The sequence below is a fragment of the Anticarsia gemmatalis genome, chromosome 13 (genome assembly GCF_050436995.1).
Source record: "Anticarsia gemmatalis isolate Benzon Research Colony breed Stoneville strain chromosome 13, ilAntGemm2 primary, whole genome shotgun sequence".
Classification (NCBI taxonomy): Eukaryota; Metazoa; Arthropoda; class Insecta; order Lepidoptera; family Erebidae; genus Anticarsia; species Anticarsia gemmatalis.
The window spans coordinates 4992911-5008407 of record NC_134757.1 but is presented as its reverse complement, the minus strand read 5'-3'; the positions used below and the strand labels follow the sequence as shown (position 1 = coordinate 5008407).

Sequence of the window (15497 nt, the reverse complement as noted above, 5' to 3'; positions counted from 1 at the left end):
CGTCCCCATGGTTTACTGTAAATCAATTCTATCGCTTACTTTAGTAATGTGTGTACAATCGTTATAATTATGTCTAAAATTCATTTCAGATCGAGACGCAGTGCAAAGGCGGCTCAACTGCCTCAAAGGGCCGCGCAAAATAATGGACGTCAAACTAGAGGCCGGGATCTCATAATGCAATACGCGACCTGCCACATAGGAGTAAGTGCACCGTAACGTGATGCAACATGAAAAGTGATTTTATTTTGTTCTCAAAAATGACTCGGTGAGATACAAAATAATTAACGTATAATCTAAAAATGTATAAAAATATAAAGTGAATGATATCAATTAAAATCATTGTATACAGTCGTTTAGCGATGAATGAAAATGAAGATTACCAGAGATTGCAAGTGAATTTTATTTTTTATATTCAGTACATTACAAAAGGATTTTCTAGTAGATATTCATAGAATCGTCTAGTATATTTTAATGCTTGAACGAATTTTAGTACCCGCTTCTAAATGAACATAATTATATAGTTTGTTAGATGTGTGTCTTGAATTCCTTTTAAAATAAAAATGGTTGTATCATTTAGTGAGGTTTGAAATTTTAGTATTAAGCATATTTTCACTTGAAGTAGCAAACTGTTCTATATATAATTACGAATAATGTGAAATAAATAATATACGAGTTATTTTTTCCAGTCATCAACATTTTAGTGAATTAAATAGGCATAAATACTAAAACATAGTGTAGAAAATGTAGTATTGTTTCAATAAGTCTCATTAATTAACGTTTTATTACAAACATGTAAAATGAAAATTATGGACTAATCATGTCTCGGTATAAATATAATGCTATAGAGATCTCATTGACGACCAATAACAATATTATGGCATTTTTAGGCTAAGCTGTGAAATATGATTTTAAAGTATTTTCCCAAGAAGATTGTATGATTGAACGAATTTTAGTTTTATCTCCTCTAATCACACTTATTTTGCCCTTTACATTGTGATTACATGTATTTTTTTCCTGAAAATGTCTACTGCTTTACTGAAATAAGAATAAAGACTGTTGTATTATAAAATTATTTTGTTTTGTTTTTAATAAATACTTATTTTTAACATCACTAACTATTATTATTTATTATTTACCGTTTAACAATGACGTAACCATCCACAATGACGTAACAATGACGCACGTCTGGTATATGGAGCCTGTAGCATAGAAATTTGTTAAGTTGTGCCGAAATACATAGGCTTATACTTGCACATATCAGGGATGACTGACATTAACGGGAGGAGTTTGAAAAAAACAAACAAGTTTATTTATACTATTAAAAGTTTATTAACCTTAGAATCAATACTGCACAAACACTCCAGTACCTTGTTTTATAAACTTATATGGCTTAACTCTATTACGACCACGAACTGGGCAGAACATTACTTTATCTGGTGGAAATTCCGATGAACCCAAAGTTTCTAAAAGCACATCAAGACAAGTTAACAATTTTGTTATTTTAGCAGAAAGAGTATGCTGTTTATTCTCTTCGGAACACACATCAGTATTGATAACTCTCTCAATATCTCTGATATCGTCGTTGATACCTGCATGATGAGTTCCATTCCAGTGGAGAGTCAATGAAAACATCGGGGCTTTCTTTGGATAGTCACTACGGAGTGCAACTAACGCAACCAACTTTGCAGATTGTCGCGTTATGATCGCTCTGTACAACATGTCATTAGGAGTAACCAAGCCCTCAGATATCAAAAATGCTGTTGACGGTGATTGATTATATTCTGGCCAACCTATGGACTGCCATTGTGTTAAAGATCCCGACAGTCTCACTGGGCTAGGTACTTCGTCTTTTTCTGGCAATATCTTTCCAGATTCTAAATCTTGAAGTTCTTTCATTAATTCCACTCGGGACTTCAATCTCTTTTTCAAAGTCAAAACGAAATTTTCAACTGTGCTTACACTGAGACTAGGACAAGGCTGTACATTTTTATTAAACTTCTGATCTTCAGTAATGGTCGCCATGAAATCTAAACCGCACATTCGCTGTGCCCAAATATACGGTTTTCCAACTTCAGAAATGAAATGTGGGAAATCTTCAGTTATACCTGCAGCTTTAAGCAGATAAGAAGTTGCAGGATGAGGAGAATCACTTCCCGAATCTCCTAGATATAGTTCATTGAGTATACAGTGACCATTGAGAACGTCGGCAGCCGACACTCCTGAGATTGGCTTAGGCAGAGATACAGTACACTTGACAACAACTATCTTAAGATGGAGAAGGTAGGAAAATACTAAATTCAACGCAGTACCATCCTGTACCTTAACAGATACTTGAACATTTAGTGGATGTTTCTTCAAAATCTCTTTTTTCTTAGCTTCAGCCTTTTCCTCTTTGGATACTTTGGCAGTTCTGTGATGACGCTTCTTTTTTTCCCTTGGGTCATCATCAATATTGTCTTGGTCAGAATCTGAGTCATTTGAGACCACAAGATCATTATCAACATTGTTTAATTGTTCCAATCTTCTAGCTTCATCTTCATCACCAGATATACCTATAATATTAAATTGTAAGTGTTAACTTCATTTTATTGGTGAATTGATTATAGAAAGATTAGTACTGTCTGCAACAATTTTACAGTTGTGGATGAGATTAAAACTTACCAACAGTGACTGTCTTTGCACCCAAAGCATCTGAGTATGCGCTGACATTTGCAAAGAGAAGGAACAATGGTGGAGGCAGCAAAGAAGCAGCTCTGGCTTCATCTCTTTTGTCATCAAGCCTGAGTGCCAGACACTCTTGTAAAGGCTTTGTAGATTTTAAAACATCCCGAAGATGAGGAACCAATGCGTCCAGCCTTGACCGAGCTGCAGCAATGGCAGCAGCAACTCTTTCTTTAGATTGAACAAGTTCATTGCATGCTGATGACAATTCACGTCTCTGTCGTAGTTCCCACTCCAACCTAGCTAACTGAAGCTGGTGCTCATCATTCTTTGTCAAATCCTAAAACATATCCAAAATACTTACTAACACATAACATCACCATTAGCACACCAAAGAAAATAAAATCTAATTCTTTAAGGTAAACTGTATAAATCAAATTACAAGCTTTGTTGAAACATACTACCAAAAAAATTTTTTAGTTAATTTTTTTTTTAATTATAAAATTTTTTAGTTAAAAAAATTTCATTGGACATTATGAATTATAAGGAAGTCATGCATCTATACTCACAGGTCGTGATATTTCAGAAGGTGCATCCTTGAAGAAATCATCAAGTGATACAAGTTCTATTTCTTCATCCTTTGATTTGAATTGCAAACATTTTGTTACTTCCTTGTTGAGGTGATCAGCTTCATATAACAAATTTTGTAGAAGCAGGTGGGTAGAGTCCACTCTTTGCTTTTCTTTATGTAAAGCATCACGTCCAGCCCTTGTCCGCACCTTTTCTAATCGGTTAAGTTTCTTTAAAGCAACCAGATTTAAAGACGCCTCTATTCTCTTGGCATTAATTTTCTCACGAGCCTAAAAAGTATTAAAAATACAATTCATATATTATGCAACATCCGAATATTTTAACACAATTTAAAAAAATACAATTATGTTACCTCATCTGTATCTTTAGATTTCAATTCAGCTATTTCAGCAAACAGCTGTCTCACATCTTGACATATCTTTTTAAACAGACTGGCATCTTTCTCTGCTGGTCGTAATTGTGCTTCAGTTTCCTCAAATTCTACCACCCGCTGCAATAAAAACAATATGTGTAATAAAAGATAATAATAGATATAAATTCAACAGATCTTATTTACGAGTGACACACTTTAGAAATATTGTTCAACACTTTCAACAGATTTTCATCCAACTTAAGAGGACAGTGCTATGAATTAGAATACATGTGTCAATGACCTATTACTATTATATAGGTAGTCTATAATCCATATTAATAATAAATTACTTATTGCCAAAATTATCCATATCCATGTTCTGGGATCACCTGCTTAACCGATTCATTGCCACCTTCATTTTCGTGAACATTTCAGCCAGGCCCCATTCATTGGTCGGTGGCTCACCATTTGAGCCATCGGCCTCCCTGAAGGATGACTCAACTGATGAGTCATTGGCTCCTTGTAATGATTTAATGCTTTTCGCCATCATTCGAGCCAGTCTGACAACCAGAAACGTGTTACTGTGTTCTCCTAATCGAATTTGTGGATAATAAAAGTTAATATGGCGTTTCAAGGTAGTATTTGTTGGTTTTAATGAAATATTGCAGAGGTAGTAAACATTTTAGTAGTATTCAATCATTATTTATTATTGTAATATTATTTGTAGATAATCAGGACTACGACGATTTTACTGAATGTAGCCAGGCAATGTTTACTGATTTCCATGATCAACAAATGGAAGATAAAGAAAATCAAGGTTTTCCAAGCTGTAGTCAATCGATTTTACAAAAAAGTGTACCAAAGAAGCGTCCATTCACTCAATCTCGTAATAGTTGCAATGTAGTTTCTAACAACAGTTCAGATACTAGCATTGAAGAAATTTTGGACTCTGATGAAGACGAAGATAATAAAAGAAAAAAAAATAGTTTCCATATGAATGAAAATGCAGTTATACAAAAGGTTTATGACACCTGACTAATAAAAATATTCTCTAAATTGAAGGGCCAGGTCTGATATTCACGGAAATGTTTAATGAGATCTGAAAAATGGTAGTTTAAGTGTTTTTTTTTTTTTAATATCCGTTTTTATACAATTTTGGTTTGACTCACCAATTGAGCCATCGGCCTTCCTAAAGGTTTTTTAATGACTCAACTGTTGAGTCATTGGCCATGAATCGGTTAATACATGTAGATAGAGAAGTAAACTTAGACAATTATGGGCCAAAATTTTGTTGTAATTTTCATCTATCTAATCTTAGCCATTGTCTAGACTTACCACGTCCTGTCCCCCATACCAACCTATTAATCAGTTGGATGAACAACATTTATCTGATTTGACAGTTTCAGAATTAATGGAAAACCAAAAACCGATTGACTGTACTACGTATAATGCCTGTATTATAATTAAGAAATAAATTCTAACCTTATACACATCAACTGGTGCTTGTTTGGGAGTATCACTTGATGTACTCGTATTTATCTTTCGTCGTTTTTTAGCAGATACATCTTCTTTACCCATATTTAGATTTATCGCTGTTTAATTCGCACTACGATTATCGGGGGCTCAGGGCATGTGTAGGGTTTCTTGTTTTGTAATTGACGTTATTTTATAACAAATAATTAAAGTGACATAAACCAAAAACCATGACAGTTTGTTTGATAGAGTTTGACTGACGGCATTTTCAAAGACAATAAGACTTAAGAGACGAGAGCTGCGAGAGTACGGTCCAAGAATACACAAATGGATTAGAGATATCAATAAACGAGTCAAAATTATATGAATTATTCATAGTAAAAAGGTTGATAGAGCGAGCTGTGGTAGCGAAAGGGTCGAGCAAACACTGTTGATCATTTCAAACATTTATAAGAATATTTCTAAAGACTATTCCAGAGGTCTGCGATGTGCCCGGCTTTAGGCTCGCCCTCTATTTCTTGAATCTAGCATTGTTAATGGCGATACGAAATTGTGTATGTAAAATAATATTTCATTGGACCACATTATATTCAATAAGGGTTTGTTTATGGTCTACAATCTATGAACATATGATTCGCATTTGTCATGTCAAGTGTGTCAATGTCAAATTAGGAGCAAGCACCTAGCATCATAAAAATATAGGTAGCTCTAAATTAAACAATATTGCATTTTTGGCTTACCAAATACCCTTATTTGAAATAGTGCAACATGGTTCGAATTTCAATGATGCTAGCTCGGACACCTGTAATAAAATTTCGCAAGGGTGGGTTAGGAGCACGACCCGCAGCCCCTTCTGGCGGTGCTCCTGCCCCTGCTGCTGCTGCACCTGCATCGGCGCCTGGTAGTTGTGCAGTACGTCTCCTCTTTATTCATATACCTTCTATACACCACCATAATAAGATTGTTTTAATGAAAAAATTGTTTACATAACTGCATCCCTTGTGGTGACAAATGTCAAGATTGCTGTTTGTCAATAATGGTTGACATTTGCTATCCGTTATTTTACCAGTAAAACTAACAAAATGAGTGTGGTGTCTATCTGCAGTGAATAGTGAGAAGTAAGTGTTATTTACTATTAACAAAATCTATTATTTTAGGCCCCACAGTTGCAGCCCGCAGCAGCAATAAGCACAAGCTCTATTCCTGATATTGATTTGCCACAGCGCTACAGAAGAACTCCTCTAAGCCAAGAAGAGATTGACCATATCAACGGCGGCGGAATTGTTTAGTCCTTCACCTTACAATAAGTAGAGAAGTAGATCTTGGCCCAATAACAACAGTATTTAAATGTTAGAACTAGCAATAGCTTTGTCATTATTGATGTTGTTGGTACTGTTTTGCCTGGCATTTAAGAATTCTATGATTTGATTGTTATTTGTAGAATAGATGCACTATTTGTTGGTATACCCTTTAATTAAATATATTGTTATTTATTATACATTGCTTTTATTTGTAGAGCAGCCATATTCAACCTTTCTCTGCTTCAATGAATACATTTTCAATTCATATTATTTTTCAGCGGCTAACATGCCATTGATGCATTAGGGATAAATGATACTTTATGTCTTATTATCACAAACCTGAATAAAATAATAATACTTAAACAAAAAAAAAATACTTATTTATAAACAACATTTATCAACATCAAATAGCCCTGTTGTCTGAGTAAGGTCAGCTGATTTTAGGTTGAGTATGGTATAAATAGCATATACCGAAATACAAAAATGTACTTATTTAGCTAATTAAATAGTTCCATACAAACCAAACATTTTAAACAACAATTAAAATCCATATTGCAGATGACAGAACGAAAAGAATCAGTCAATGAAAAGAAAAGAAACAAAGCTCTGGGAGTCATACGAATACCACGTGGTGTTTTGATTGACTATGGAAAGAAAAAAAAGGAAGTTGTTTCTTTAACTATTACTTTAGATGTCAAATCAAAAGAGAACACCTAGTTTAAATAAACAGAGACTCTCAATAATAATTATTATTTTGTAAGATGTAAACATAAATTTTAAATTAAACAAAAACATTGTATATGACATGTTTTATTTCTTAACTCGATGTTATTCGGCTTGTATAATCAACATATAAAATATAAATAATGTACAGTAAGGAGAATATGAGACCCACTCTAATAATACCGTACATTGAGTTTTTCGTTCTGGATGGCCCACATCTGTGCAGCCGGCCCATCGTAAGCGACATCGCTATTGGCCTCGAACTTAATTATACCGAATTTAGCGAATTTACTATTCCACTTCAGAGTCTGCGGTAGGTTGAGTAACGCATTTATTATGGCCTTCTTGGTAATCTCTGAAAAACGAAAAGTGAGTTAACCAAAGAACGCGTCCACTAGAGTATGTGAGCAATGAGCATATAATGTTATTGTATAGAGTATGTATGATATTTGCATGGTACGATAGAAGGGGAGATATCAGCTGTTACTCGCTAGCATTGAACCGGGACCCGGTTGACGGCGGAAATGCGAGCTTCGCATCGCCAGCTAGCAACGCCGAGCAGGGGTGTTGAGATGTGTGTCATTAACTATGCGTTCTCATACAACAATACTCGCCGCCCGGAGCTCAGTTTCCCTTTAGTCTCCATCCTTACCATCATGCGTATCCGCTACAGTCTAGCCAGTATAGTACAGAAGTAGAGACACTCACTGCCCGAAAGTTAGTAGGTACACACCTCAACATACTCGTAGTTTCGGTGAATAGCTAAAAGTCTGCTTTGAATTTTCAGAAAGCTATGTTTGGCTTTGGATTTTCAGACAGCTAATTCTAAGTTAGACGCGCAATAATAATAATGAAAAATTACCTGCTAGTTTAGCATTAGCCACAATAGGATACGGTGGTAAGCGACCTAATGTTTCTAATGTTATTATATCTTTACCACCATCATACATAAACTTCTTTGAATAAAGAAGAGTCGTAGAGTCAACTGCGGCCCATTCTGCTTGCTTAGATAATACCATCTGAGCCGACGATAAATGTGATCCAGATTCTGAAATTACGCATTAGTTTCTTATTGTTAGTAGAGTTTAATTCATTTCCGCACATAAATATCGGTGGATATAATTACATACTCAGTAGAGATCCGAAGAATGATGCATTCTCGCCTTTTCCCTTTAATGTTTTCAATACAATTTTACTTCCACTAAGAGATTCTTCGTCACTGTATGCAAACGTGCAGCCACGCAGATCTAGTAATGTGTTCACGTTATGAGCTCTGCAATCATACAACTCGTACTCAATATTTATTTCGATAAAACAATATTAACGTTCTGGTAGCTAATTGTAGAATTATGTTAGTTAGACTCATCCTTATCAAAAGTCAATGACATGCTGATAACGTATTTTTATCTATTGTGTATTTATTTGAATGTGGTGACAAAGTTCGAAAACTTATAAGTTTATTTTGAACAAATAAGTAGGTAGGTACCTACCTAGGTAGGTAGGTATATGTTATAAGTTTGGGAATAACTTACTTTTTGTCGCTATGGATAATTATGTCTGAAAAGTAACCAGGCTTATTTTCAACGTTCATCTGATGTGCGAACACAGGCGTTACCGGCAGCAGTTCAATATTCGTATTTTTTTGAGCTCTTAGTTTCATATACGCCGCTGCTGTCATGAAGGCTGCGTAAAAAAAAGTTTTGACTGTAAATATTGTCGTATAATTCCAGACCAGAAGCTTATTATTATTCTACTTATGAACCTTAGGTATTTACGCGATAATATGATTTCATTGTCATTATCTTATCAATTTCATAGGTAGGTACTACGTATCAACGTACCTAATCACGACAAAGTAGGTAGGTAGGTATAGTATAAACTATTGCGTGTCTAAATAATACTTAAATACAATGAGATAAATAATTGCTACGTATGTTCATAAAATCGCCTGCTTCCCAAGTTCCCAAATTAGCCGTAAGATTTGATTTAGCAATATACGCCTGATGAAAAACAAGAAGCAACGTTGTTTCCCAACAAATTTATCTCCAATTTATTTGTTTCTAACCGTGTTGTTAAAATAATTAACACAATTTATAATTTAATCAATAGAAAACAATAATAATCTATACCTATGTATTAATGGGCTTAATAACCGAGCAATTTTTTAAAAGCTACTTACAAAACGATGACGGTGATTATATTCCATGACTAATACAGAACTGATAAATAAATACAAATTTTCTATTTTTACACCTCATAGTAAATGGGTTGTCTTCACATAAAGCTATGGTAATATACTGGTTTAACTGGTTGTTTAATGTGCATACCTACATAATATTTAACTATTAGTCATGGTCATGGTGCCATACAAATTAATAAATTAAATAGTTTATGCGTCTTACCCAAGTCTGCTTTGTTTGTAGAAAACGGATCGGGACGATCAGGTAATGGCCCTGGGCTTCTGCTTTCATACTGCAATGTTGTGTAGGAGTCCAAGGCTTCCTCTAATAACTCCAATATTAATTCGTATAGTTGCACCGGATGAGTTGGACACATATATGTCACTACACGAAGTTCTTGTTTATTTTGTGCCATTTTATAATATTATTGTTGGTGGGTACCGTTCAGAATCAACGTATTATATGGACTACACAATATTGATCTCAAACAATATATAGATTAGTTAGTTATAATGAGCTCATTTGTTTATTGTGACTATTGAATAAACGAGTTGTTCTTCATAATCGAGAATACACGCGATAAAAGTTGCACGCCTCGATCATGTACTGTGAACTGTCTAGTTTCACTGTAAACCCGCCGCAGAATGACGTCAAATCTCGTAAATACCACGCAGTACGCGCGTGTTTTCAGGTTACTAATACCTGATACTGGTGTGGCTTTCTTTTAATTATTATTATTTGCTTTTATCTTTTCTCTACTCGAGATGATAGACCACACGTATTATCATAAATGCTTAATCGGTCCAGTAAAATTAGATAACAAGTTTTGGATGAATTTTATTTTGGTAATTAAGATAAACACTCAGTAATAAGTAGATTTAAAAAGTCTCATTTATATATTTAACCTTATTTACCTATTGTACGTTGCATGCCTAGTTACTAATAGCTACTAACTAAAAGTGCCAATATACTTACCTACAGATTGTAAGCGATAGAAACTAAGACAAAGTAGTGATAAGTGGATCTTCATACTCACAGAATCATTTTAATTTGATTTATTATTATAACGCGTCAAAACTCCGTACTTCAAATTCTGGGTTAATCTCGTACAACGGCGTTACATATAATATTTTTGTGCCTAGTCCAAGTTATGGAGAAACAAGCACGCTACGTAAAACGGCTCGCGAGCAAAAGGAGATACAATAATAAATTAAACTGTCACAAATCTACTCGCTTTTACAAAACTTTGCCAAATTACATTAGAAATATTTTACCGGGCTACTCTACAGTCTATTAGTTAGCTAACAGCAGCATTTATCCATACTTAATATTATAAATGCGAAAGTAACTCTGTCTGTCTGTCTGTCTGCTACACAATCACGTCTAAACTACTGAATCAATTTGCATGAAATTTGGTATGGAGATATTTTGATACTCGAGAAAGGACATAGGCTACTTTTTACCCCTGGAAAATGACGCATTTCCCGGGAAAATGCAGAAAATTCAACGAAATCGCGAAAAATCAATATATGACATTGAATTAACAAAATTCCGTTGCCATGGCAACTGTTTTAATGGCGGATATGCCTTAGCGCGACTTCGTTATATTAAGAGATATAAATAGTTTTAAGAGTATTTTTCGTGAAAAAAAAAAGCATATTTTATATCATCACGCTACGACCAATAGGAGCAGAGTAACAGTAAAAAAGTGGTACAAAAACGTGGAAATTTCTGACCCATTCTCTCTTATGTGACGCAAGCGAAGTTGCGCGGGTCAGCTAGTAACTAAATATGCGATAAGTACGCTACCACTAACTGCTTCGTATGACACGATGGAATAAGTAGTCATGAAACATTGAAGAGTTACTATTGTTTGGAAACACTAACATAGATATCCCACATTAGTTGACAGTTTCTTGTTTCTTCATTAGTTGTGACCAAAGTATCAGAGCATTATAATATATAATAACAAATTGTGATGCCAACTAGATTTAAACACATTTTATAATTTTAAATTGCACAGTAAAATAAAACACAGAACTTACAATAACATTATTTATTGAATTTCTAAACATGTTGATCTTGGTTAAATTTTAAAAAATAAAACTTATAATTTAAATAAATAGCTTCATACATTCCACATAAATTCTTACACTAATGCCTTTAATGTAATCTCACAATAAACTTGTAACAATATCGCGTGCTGTTATATGCTTATACATAATTGTATGATATTACTGAAGTTCTACAGAAATGCTGTATAAGCAAGAGCATATCCAATTATCCATCTCAGTCTCGGTTTGAGAACACTACAAATACTTATTTTATTGGAATATGCCCATTATTGTGTTTCATTTAGACAGGCCTGCGGAAGTTCTTGCCGGCGTATTTAGCGGCGGCGCCGAGCTCCTCCTCGATGCGAAGGATCTGATTGTACTTGGCGAGGCGCTCGGACCGGCACGGTGCACCAGTCTTAATCTGGCCTGTGGACAGACCTACTACGAGGTCGGCGATGAAAGTATCTTCAGTCTCTCCAGACCTGGGAACAACGAACAATTTTTAATACTCGTAATATATAATATATTTCCATTAGGTATGTCGATCTTTTTGATTGGTGAAAAATGCTTACCTGTGGGAAACCATAGTACCCCATCCATTCTTCTTGGCCAACAAGTGGGCGTCAATTGATTCAGTGACGCTGCCAATCTGGTTGACCTTCAACAGCAAACAGTTGCATGCCTTTTTCTCGACAGCCGTAGCGATGCGCTTAGGGTTTGTTACCTAGAAGAAAAGAATAAATTGCATAACAAAAATAATAAAGAAAAGCAGTTAATAAGGTAAATATAGAAAAGGTTACTCACTGTAAGATCGTCACCGACGATTTGGATGGGAGTGCGGGAAGTGAGGCTGGCCCATGCGGCCCAGTCGTCCTGGTCGAAGGGATCCTCAATGGACACCATGGGGAAGTCCTTGCAGAAGTCAAGGTAGACCTCAGCCAACTTGTCGGATGACAAGTAGTCGGCGGGGTTGGACTTGGGGTTCTTGAAGTCAAGATCATAGGTTCCATTCTTGAAGAACTCAGAGGCAGCTACATCCATGCCGATTTCAATCTGTAAAACATTTTGTTTACTTATAACATTCTGTTGTGTTTTGTTCCTATTACCATAGACTATATGCAACAATCAACATTATCACAAGTCAAGTTGTAGGTTTATAAAATCTTCAAAATTACTTGAGAAAAATGATCAGTACTACTAAGGTTTTACCTTGCCAGTGTATCCAGCCTGCTGGATAGCATCTTGGATGAGGTACAAGGCATCTTTGTTGTTCTGAATGTTGGGAGCGAAGCCACCCTCGTCACCGACGGCGGTGGAGTCAAGACCGAACTTCTCCTTGATGATCTTCTTCAAGTGGTGGTACACTTCCGAGCCCATACGCATAGCCTCGCTGAATGATGCAGCACCTTAATAGAAACAAAATAATATACTTGTATCAGCATACATTGTAAAAATATAGAACAGAAACTAACTATACTGATTTTCCCACAGGGGAAATTCAATCATTACTTCATATATGCTGATAAAAATGTTATCTTAGTAGTTAAGTTTACATGAGATCAATAAGGGCTATCAGATTGCCAGTATATCTATAGTACTAAAACTGGTCAGCCTGAAGAGGTATTACATATAGGATAACGATATTTTTATCTTTAGTGGAAGAGCAACAGTTTTTATGCAAAAAAATATGCTCTCCAAGAGTTTTAAATGAAAAATAGTTGTTTCTAGTAGAGGAAAAAGGACCTAAATCAGAACTCACCTGTAGGCAGGATCATGAACTCCTGCATGGCCAGTTTGTTGCCAGCGTGGGAGCCACCATTGATGACGTTGAACGCAGGTACTGGCAGGACAATGTCAGCATTACCAGCCAAGTCAGCCAAGTGCTTGTACAGGGGTACACCCTTCTTGGCAGCACCGGCCTTTGCGACCGCTAGCGAGACGCCGAGGATGGCGTTGGCACCAAGCTTAGACTTGTTCTCAGTACCATCTAATCCCAGCATGAACTGGTCAATCTGTTAACAAAATATTTGTTAGTTAATTCATTCCCGGTCGTAGTTTCAGAGGTTGGCCCAAAACTAGATGGGAAACCGTAGCGCAAAAAAAAATGGATGAGTGTGAAGTTTCCGAAGACGATGTCTGGGGCAAAGCAAAGTGGAGGAGAAAGATCAGGAAAGCTGACCCCACTAACATATGGTATTCATAGCATGGAAGAGAGAGGGAAAACAATTTTGGCAAATAATATTTTAGTTGAGAACTCAACGAAATACTTAGACAAACATTTAAGTAGGTGCAGAAGATTAAATTTAATAATTTAATTAAATTATAATTATTCCTATTAAATGTTTGAGGAAAACTATTTAAGATCTCATTTGAAGTTTTTGCTTTAACAGTTTACATCATATTCTTGACAAAGCACCTTGAACTTGTGACATCAGAATCATAAGATCTTGATTATTTTCAAGGTTATCATTGTTATGAAAATGTAATCACTTTGCCAGTTGCTTGTATATCATCAATAATATTGCGTGGGTGTTGTAAAGCTGGGTTGAACGAGGCAATCAATAAGTTTTCTTATACATACATCTAGGCAAAACTCATTTTATCAGGATATTTATGGCTTCAGCTATATTAATCAACTTTTTCATTTGTTTTTCGGGATAAACTACAATGATGTAATACTAGTTCAGTAAAGCTTTGTTTATGCTAGTTTAGTTTCTAGTTCAATCTAGTTGCTGTTAAGCATGTTAGCGAATAGATAACACATGAAACTCCAGACAGCTATCTGACAGTCTATGTGTTTGTTGGTAAATCAGACAATAAAACAGAATTTAATTCCAATTTTTGCCAATAAATCTGTGTTTAAATTAATAGGCTCTTGAGTAAATAGGTTGAATACAATGGTAATTTTGTTGTTGTTGTTAAAGAAGGCCTACTGAGTGGACCCTTGTCTTATAAGAGCACCAAGGACACTGAAGGTGATCATAGCCATTTATAAGAATAGGTTACCTCATTACTTGCAAGAGGAAAAATATTGAAAGGATTATTTATGAACGCCACACCCGATGTTTACATTTAAGGACTAAAATCAACAATACTATACCTCCTTCTGCTGTGTGACTTCAAGGTTAGCTCCAAGGAGACCAGGGGCGATGGTGTCGTTGATGTTCTTGATAGCAGTAAGAACACCCTTGCCGTGGTACTCTCCCTTGACATTGTCCCTAAGTTCCAGGGCTTCATGAACACCAGTGGAGGCACCAGAAGGCACGGCCGCGCGGAAGAGGCCTAATTCTGTGACCTGTAGTAAATACGTATGGATTTTGTAAGTAAAGACCGGCAAAAATCTATATAATATGATTAAGTGGAATTGCTAAAATATGTAGGAAATAACCAACAGAATACCATACCAAAGTAGTTATAAGACTCCAAAATAATTTTAAAAATCTAATAAGATTCACGTAAGACTGAGTTACAAGAAGATCTTATACATACCAGGTCGACCTCTACGGTGGGGTTACCGCGGGAGTCGAAGATTTGACGGGCTTTGATCGACTTGATAGGCATCCTAGAAAAAAAACAATGTATTAGTTTGACGTCCTATAACATTACACAGTTAATTATTTATCTGTACCTTGTTATATAGGAAATACTGTATCCCAATTTCCTATACATGACAAGGTCAACTGTAGGTTGTGTTTTCGATATTTTCTATATCAAGTTTCAGCTAATATAGAACATAAAAAGGTTGGAAACAAAAGCTTAAATTAATAATATTTGATTTCTTAACTAAAACAATTGACGTATGCACTTACTTAAATCAAAAAATTAAAACTACCACTCTTATTCATATGCTTATTAAAATATATATTCAGAACCAGTGAATAAGTTATGTGAAAAACAAGACTGAAAATCTAATATTTATTCTAAAAACAATAACTTACTTGATAAAATATTCGTAATATCAGCAGCAACTGAAATTGCACACAAATTGCCGGATACCTACGCCAAAAAGTACAAGCAAAAGTGACTTTGTCCTTCACAAGGTGAAACTAGAGTGGTGTTAGTTATGATTAAATAGAATAACCGGTTTCATCCGAAATTATTATAAATACTTATTATAGAAAATCAAATCTTCTGAAGTATTTATTTAATATTTAGTTAA

The 15497-nt window shown here is 35.1% G+C and overlaps 5 protein-coding genes across 9 annotated transcripts in view; 2 read left to right on the top strand and 3 right to left on the bottom strand.

Annotated features, from left to right (window-relative positions):
* The window catches only part of Atg1 (serine/threonine-protein kinase unc-51-like protein Atg1), a 35191-nt gene extending 34080 nt beyond the window's left edge, over positions 1-1111 (top strand). For all 5 annotated transcript variants that reach the window (XM_076122239.1, XM_076122238.1, XM_076122237.1 and 2 more), the window contains one exon: positions 90-1111. In XM_076122239.1, coding sequence (XP_075978354.1) covers positions 90-175 — 86 coding nt within the window. In that variant the 3' untranslated portion in view covers positions 176-1111. The remainder of the gene's footprint in view (positions 1-89) is intronic.
* Positions 1112-1311: 200 nt separating this feature from the next.
* thoc5 (THO complex subunit 5) lies at positions 1312-5335 on the bottom strand. The gene is made up of 5 exons (XM_076121910.1): positions 5087-5335; positions 3605-3742; positions 3231-3521; positions 2662-3001; positions 1312-2552 (listed from the first exon to the last, which is right to left on the bottom strand). Exons 1-5 carry the CDS (start codon positions 5180-5182, stop codon positions 1342-1344), a joined length of 2076 nt encoding a protein of 691 aa, XP_075978025.1. The 5' UTR covers positions 5183-5335; the 3' UTR covers positions 1312-1341.
* Positions 5336-5709: 374 nt separating this feature from the next.
* Positions 5710-6573, top strand: LOC142977515 (uncharacterized). Its single transcript, XM_076121431.1, has 2 exons — positions 5710-5989; positions 6250-6573. Exons 1-2 carry the CDS (start codon positions 5846-5848, stop codon positions 6364-6366), a joined length of 261 nt encoding a protein of 86 aa, XP_075977546.1. The 5' UTR covers positions 5710-5845; the 3' UTR covers positions 6367-6573.
* Positions 6574-7172: 599 nt separating this feature from the next.
* On the bottom strand, positions 7173-9958 carry LOC142977514 (phosphonates-binding periplasmic protein-like). Its single transcript, XM_076121430.1, has 5 exons — positions 9504-9958; positions 8634-8784; positions 8232-8374; positions 7964-8149; positions 7173-7456 (listed from the first exon to the last, which is right to left on the bottom strand). The coding sequence occupies exons 1-5, from the start codon at positions 9694-9696 to the stop codon at positions 7275-7277; spliced, it is 855 nt and encodes a 284-aa protein (XP_075977545.1). The 5' UTR covers positions 9697-9958; the 3' UTR covers positions 7173-7274.
* Positions 9959-11322: 1364 nt separating this feature from the next.
* On the bottom strand, positions 11323-15410 carry Eno (alpha-enolase). The gene is made up of 8 exons (XM_076121429.1): positions 15277-15410; positions 14828-14900; positions 14439-14633; positions 13098-13350; positions 12548-12744; positions 12143-12391; positions 11911-12062; positions 11323-11820 (listed from the first exon to the last, which is right to left on the bottom strand). The coding sequence occupies exons 2-8, from the start codon at positions 14897-14899 to the stop codon at positions 11637-11639; spliced, it is 1302 nt and encodes a 433-aa protein (XP_075977544.1). The 5' UTR covers position 14900; positions 15277-15410; the 3' UTR covers positions 11323-11636.
* Positions 15411-15497: the final 87 nt, after the last annotated feature.